This window comes from Cryptomeria japonica, chromosome 5 (assembly GCF_030272615.1).
Source record: "Cryptomeria japonica chromosome 5, Sugi_1.0, whole genome shotgun sequence".
Classification (NCBI taxonomy): Eukaryota; Viridiplantae; Streptophyta; class Pinopsida; order Cupressales; family Cupressaceae; genus Cryptomeria; species Cryptomeria japonica.
This window is the reverse complement of record NC_081409.1, coordinates 138844306-138851080: the sequence shown is the minus strand read 5'-3', so window position 1 is coordinate 138851080 and position 6775 is coordinate 138844306. Positions and strand designations below refer to the sequence as shown.

Here is a 6775-nt window from a genome sequence, read left to right as displayed (position 1 = left end):
TCGTATTCTTGTCTCCTAACATAAAACACCTTTCCACAAAACCGAAAAAATCAATCATTCTTGAATTTAAACATTTTGAGGTACCACCATTTAATTTTGGACATTTCCAGGCGAGTTGATGGGAAAAGACGGGACAGTCCTCTGTTTTAGTCCCTTGTATTTTCCGTTTCCGGGGGGGCCCAATTATAGCATATCTTCCAAGAATTGGTCGCGTTGAAATTAGACCGTTGCTTAAACAGTTATTATTTTTTGAAAAAACAAATTCGAATAGGAGTTGAATAGGTTGTAGCCTACCTTAGCTTATTCGTTTATTAAAACAGGATGTCCCACATGGGGAATTGGATCATTAAAACACGGAGGAATTTGAATCACTAAATCATCTTATCTCGAATATTTTTTATAATTTAAAATTAAAGTTTACTTGTTTTGGACGGTACCATGCAATCTTATCTTACGTGCTTAAGACTCTGACAATTTAGAAACTAAAGTACTAAGCGCCGTACGATGCGTTCCAAGCTCTCGGGAATGAATCTGCACCTTTAGTGAACACCGTATTATTATTATTATTATTTTAATATTGTTCAAAATGAGGTCTGTGTGTTGTTGTTCTATAGGCCGCCTTTAGTTTTGTGGACATCAAATCTTATATTCTAAGCAGACTTGTCCATAGTAAATTATTTTCTTAGCTGATTTAAAAATTGAATAAATAAATAACAATGAAAAAAGTCAAATCATTACATGTATTTTATTGGAAATATCTATTTTTATTCAACAAAGCTTAGTAGGAAACTACTTACACTTCCCCAATTTGTGGATGATGATTAAAGTCACTCATTTGGTAGGGAGATCAAAAGTGATTTCCATTCGAAAAGCAACCAACGTAGGGAATACATGGAAACACTATTACGCAAATTAAAGTTTTAAGAGTATGTAAAAAGTTTATAGAAAAATTAAAAAAAGGTAGTTAGTTAGCATTTAATATATTATTGAGTAATTAGAAGTTACAATATATTTGTAAATTTAAGTTTTATAGGAGTCTCATCAATAAAGATTTGTGCTAATTCTACTAACATAATAGTATCCATAATTTTTACTATTGAAATTTTGATTTCAAACACCTAATAAATAGGAGAAGTAATTTGACAAAATCATGAACTAAAACCCTTCAAAACTAAGACATTCAAATGCTTAGTTAGAAAACCAACACCTAGATTCCAAGATGAGTTCATGGATAAAAATTACATATTCCTTCCACCTATCGTAAGCATGCTATAATCCACTCACCAATTTAGGTGTTTCTCTTTGACTTCATTATCTATATTGAAAATATCTTATGACACATCACAAACATGTGTCATAAATTGGTCAACAAGTGTAGCTTTCTTTCACAACTCTTTTATGGAGCCTAATTTTTTCATATTTTCAATATATGAGAGGCCTAACTTCTAAAGACCATAAATTTTGATCCAAGAGGTTGTTGGACCCCCTCTTTTGTTTTAAATTGTAGAGCTCAAAATATAATTATGTAATAGGCATCCCCCAAACCGATGTTGAACAACCCAATTTTTTATTGATAAAAAATAAAATCTAGAACCGAAAAAATATTTTTTCTTTTTTACAATATGAATGCTACATGTTCACATTCTTAACACTAGAAGTAAGGTTGAGACGTGCATTTTTTAACATTCCCCCACTTGTCAAACATCTTGCAAGAGCAAAGGGAGATTGACACTATCGACTAATTACTAGGGGTTGAGAAGCCCATAGGCTCATAGCACCACTAGAACTTTTATGTGCTCATTGATTTTGTCAAAAGCATCTATAAAATTGTGTATAGTTTCAAAATTATCTAACATCACCCTCTAATCCTCTATAGTGTCATGAATTCAATGGCGTTGGACATCAATATACTTTTCCTTATATGAAAGGTCATATTTTTTGTCAAAAATATGACACTCTAACTATCACATAGAATTGCAATAGCTCTTGGAATCAACACTACATTTGAGCATAAGTTAGATGAATTCCCTACAAGAATGAGTAGATATTACATACTAGCTTAGTTATAGCCCATTGATTGTTCATCTGACTAATAGTACCACCAAAAATAGTGAAAACATATCCCCTATTGGATTTTATGATGTCAACTTCCCCAACCTAATCTAAATCCAAGAATATTATGAATTGAATGTTGATATATCTTGTAAAATAATTATGATAATAAATGGAGTGCTTGGAGAAATCTCACAAATACTTGAAGTCTCTCTTCACTACATCCCAATGTTCTCATCCAAGATTAGCCATGAAATGGGTAAAGTGATGTTTCCTCTTGTACATACCATAGCATACATTAAGGTACTTGGGCCATATCCTCTATTTTACTAGGATAAGACAAATACTTTTCCATTGATAGCTTAGTTTCCACCAAAATAGGAATGCATAATTGTTTGCAAGGTATTATGTTGAAACTCTCTAACCCTAGGTTCATATACTCACTTTGGCCCAACCAAAACTTTTTATATTCTCTATCTATTTTAATCTTCATAACCAAGATAAACTTGGCAACCTGTAAGTCTAAATCATTTTAAAATATGATGAAATTCAAGTCTTTAATACACAAATCATGTCCTTACTATTATTGAAAAATAACATATCATCAACATATAATGCGATAAAAAGGAAGCGGTCACCATAGAAATAAACAAATAGAAGTAAACCAATAAAAATGAAAATAACTTGTATTAAATAATAGAAAGAATACAAGGGACCACCAATATGTGAACTATGAATTGCAATATGCTAACCAACTATAAAGTTGTGGATTAAGATTCTCTACAACTACACTCAAACTTAAAATAGTTATCCAAAACTCAATTTTGCCACCAAAAAAGGAGTATAAACATATTTGAACCTCATAATCAACCAAAGCTTATCATTATATAGCACATGCCACATATGTTTCCATGTAGGATAAATGTGTAATTAGAAGGTAGCTAAACGAATAGGGTGTTGTCTAATAAAGAAAAATCTAACGTTTTTTAATAAATTTGAAATGTCAATATTTTCACCTTCTACAATTGGGAAGCCATTAAAAAAACTTATCATTGTCATCTAAAAAAACTTCTTATGGAATAATTGATTTATTGACATACAACGTCATATAATCAATATGAAGTACACACATTGAAACATATTATGTGAAGGTTCAACAACAAACCTTTTACACACAAGGTCTTGTTCTTAATAAAAATTTGCCAATAGGTAGCAAAATGTATAGGACACAAACTACTCAACACAAAACACAACAACATAAAACAAACAAAAAATGAAATCACATGAAAAAAACTAGATGTATATATTTTTGAGTGACATGAATCATTTTGACCCGAAGATATTTTTGCCCCTATGTTGTGGTCTCCCAACTTTAATCAATTAAAATATAAAAAAAAATCAAAAGACTTAGTTAATCAATTCGGAAAACAATATATGTAATGAAATTCGAAATAAATTTTAATTATATTCTTGATAGACAATAATTATTTAAAGTTGTCGATTAATAGTTTAAAGAGAATATGATTGATCAAAAATTTATTCAAAACATTTGACAACCTACTTTTCCCACACAAACAATTATTCATTATTAAAATCTAACACACGTTAAACTTCTATTTTTTTTAATAATTATTTCATGAAAATATTACATTCGGAATAGACGTTGCCCTTTACGACTGCATCCTCTACCCGCCAATCGATTCCGACAGCTTCAAACTTACAAAATTTTAAAAAGCCGACCTGTCTGTAAACAGCCCAGAACATTCCACAATTATATAATTAGATGCATCTTCTCTGCAAATTATCGTCCAATTTTCAGATTATATCTTTCAAACTTTGAACTTTCGCTATTTATCGTTACTACATTTTTATTTTTCCACAAACAAGATTGTCACATCTTTGACAATGGCGAGGCAAAAGAAGCAAAAGAAGCAGCAGCTTTCTTCCTGTGATAGCTCGGGCTACGAAGGTGATGACGAAGGCCACGGTTCCAGGCTTATCAGCCCTACTTTATTTCGTATTACCACTTTTATTAACCCTTTCGATGAGACAGTCCAGGAGTTACGCCCATGTGACCGGCGTCTATCTTCCACTGGCAATTTTCAGCCTGATATGGATGCTCATATCGCTAATACTGTTGAAGTTGAACATGAAGCTCCTCCTCCGTTGAAATTCATACCGCCAAACGATAACGCTCAGAATTCTTCAGGTTTCGTACACAAATTCACTCACAGTCCTACTATAATTATGGGGCAGGAGAATCATGGAGATGGAGACAACACTGCTGTGAAAAACAATGGCATTAGGGTTTACGATAACAAGCTCAAAAGATGCATGAGAGCAAAAGTCCCTCTCTACAGCAGAGTTGCTAAAAGAATGAAAGAATTCATAGGAGTTCATTATTACAAACGGACAAATCGATGGGAAGCTTACATGTGGTATGTACTATTATCCTATTCTCTAACTTAGGAGTTGGTTTTGCTCTCTGATATGGTTGCATGAGAGTCAGAGATTGAGTCCATTAAGTCAAAATTGTTTAGGTCTATTCAGACAGTTTTTTTAGGGCACGATTCCAATTTCATTTTTTATATCTTATCTATGGAAGAAGTTTGAATCTTGGTGGATCTTACCTCATATCATCTCAACTGTCTGTGATAAATGCTGCATCTAATTGTGACCTACGGTCTCTATAACATTTATCATGTATTGCCTATAAATTGAGTGATTGAGAATACAATCTTAGAGCTCATTTTATGAATTTCTCCTTGCACCATGTTTTCTTTTAAATATATAAAAAATAATTTCTAATATATTTGCTCATAAATTATTGATCTCATGTTGTTATATTCTTCCAGGCTTAACCATCTAGAAAGACAGCTATGGTTTGGTAAGTACGACATTTTCTGAAATCTAGAGGATTTTGTAAATTACACTCGGCACTCGCTTTACTCATATTTTAATCTGTTCTCCTCTTTAGGGCAACATTTCATCCCTGAAGCTGCAGCAAGGTAAGTTCTCAGCTAAAATGATCTCTTATATATATGAATTTTACTTTATTTATTTATGTGTTCTAATGTGTTGCAAAACGGCTCCGCAGAACTTCTGACAAAGCTCAACTTGTTCTACGAAAGGATTTCGAGATAAGGCTCAACTATACGCAAGATGATTATGACATGGACTTTATCCGAGAAGTGAGTCTGAAACTATGGAGCTACCGCTCTGTTAATTTCGTTAAAACAAAAAAAGAAATTACTTTTGAGTACTTCTAATATGTTTTTTATTGAATCTATGCGTGAATATTTTGGTACAATTTTGCAGTGGAAAGATTTAGCGTTGGAGGATTTAGAAAAAATGCTCCGGGAACAAGCAAAGGATTATTCGGAAGGCTGCACCGTGGTAAGAGCCGATGACTTCCTCTCAGATGTGAAGATATGAATAAATGTTTTTGATTCATGGATTATCTTGCACATCTTTTTACATCAATGTTTCAGACATTTTGTTTTAAATTTTTTATTATTATTTACAGATCATGAAATGGATATGAAATATTGAAGTTACACAATCAGATTCAAAAATATTTGGAAGTTTCAGATCTGTAATGTTTTGGACTGGCTTAACTGATTCTTTTTTATGTCAATGTTTCCGATAATTTTTCTGTTATTTACTTTTCTTTCTGAATTTATTTTCTGTTATTAATTTATTCTATTCTGATGACAGATCGTGATCTGAAATGTTGAAAAACAAATTACAGAAAAAAAAAATATTTCAAACATTTATCATAAATTTTTAAAATTTCATAGCTTCAATGTTATTGATTGTCTTAAACGATTCTTTTCTATTTAATTCATACAGGGTCTAAAGGATACGGCTGCAAATCTGCTTAGGCGCCAGATAATTGAGTTCAGAGAGTCCATAGAGAGGAGAAAGAAGATAATTTGATCAAGTAGTAGATATCGACGTATTTGAACAACGATTTCACTGGATTCTATCGATTCAGAAAAAAAATATGGTTCTCTTCATGTTCCAAATTTCAAAGGCGCCAGCCAAGACGGTTTGGCTGGGGGCGCTCCTGTAAATTTGTTCTTGACAATTGCATACCTCACCCGAAAAAACAACTGCAGCAAAATTCACTCCAAACTGCTTGGAATGAATCTGTATATGCAAGCTTATGATAAAATGTGCCTTTATCTCATTACTCCATTAGCCGTTTGTTTTATCTTCCATTGTTTTTCATTTTATTATGCGAGGCATTCGATGGAGGCAACGCGGTAGAGAGTTCACGTCATAATCCCTATATAAAATTTAGAATAGAGCCACATATATATATTTTTTTTAAACTGTAAAAGTTAAAAATATAAAATAATTAAAAAAAATTAAATATAATGATTTTAAAGTTAAATGATATAATTTTTAACTACCTGAAATAAAAAAAAAGTGGTTTATCTCTCACGATAAGGCCCTTTAATTTTTAATAACGGGGGCTTACTTTAGCTATTAAAAGTGTTATACCTCTTACAACATGTCTCTTTATTTTTTGTCTTTTCTATTTAGTTTAAAGTTAATCCACAAAGTCAATTGTGTGACTCTTTACTATTAATTATTAATGGGCACTTGCTTTGGCTATTATCAAGTCAATTCAATGTCTTAATGAAATGGTCTTCTCAAGTGAACAGTTGTGAATTTTAGACATATAGTCTTGTTAATTTTTAATTTTTTTAAAATT

The 6775-nt window shown here is 31.7% G+C and overlaps 1 protein-coding gene across 1 annotated transcript; it reads left to right on the top strand.

The window, feature by feature from the left end:
- Window positions 1–3854: 3854 nt before the first annotated feature.
- LOC131042695 (uncharacterized) lies at window positions 3855–6226 on the top strand. The gene is made up of 6 exons (XM_057976017.2): window positions 3855–4490; window positions 4908–4939; window positions 5030–5060; window positions 5150–5243; window positions 5371–5448; window positions 5905–6226. The coding sequence occupies exons 1-6, from the start codon at window positions 3958–3960 to the stop codon at window positions 5989–5991; spliced, it is 855 nt and encodes a 284-aa protein (XP_057832000.2). The 5' UTR covers window positions 3855–3957; the 3' UTR covers window positions 5992–6226.
- Window positions 6227–6775: the final 549 nt, after the last annotated feature.

Excerpts from the sequence above, each read along its gene's own strand:
- LOC131042695 (XM_057976017.2), top strand. The coding sequence starts at position 3,958 with ATGGCGAGGCAAAAGAAGCAAAAGAAGCAGCAGCTTTCTTCCTGTGAT. Across the intron at positions 4,940-5,029 it reads AGAAAGACAGCTATGGTTTG|GGCAACATTTCATCCCTGAA; the intron begins GTAAGTACGACA and ends TCTCCTCTTTAG. Across the intron at positions 5,244-5,370 it reads ACATGGACTTTATCCGAGAA|TGGAAAGATTTAGCGTTGGA; the intron begins GTGAGTCTGAAA and ends ACAATTTTGCAG.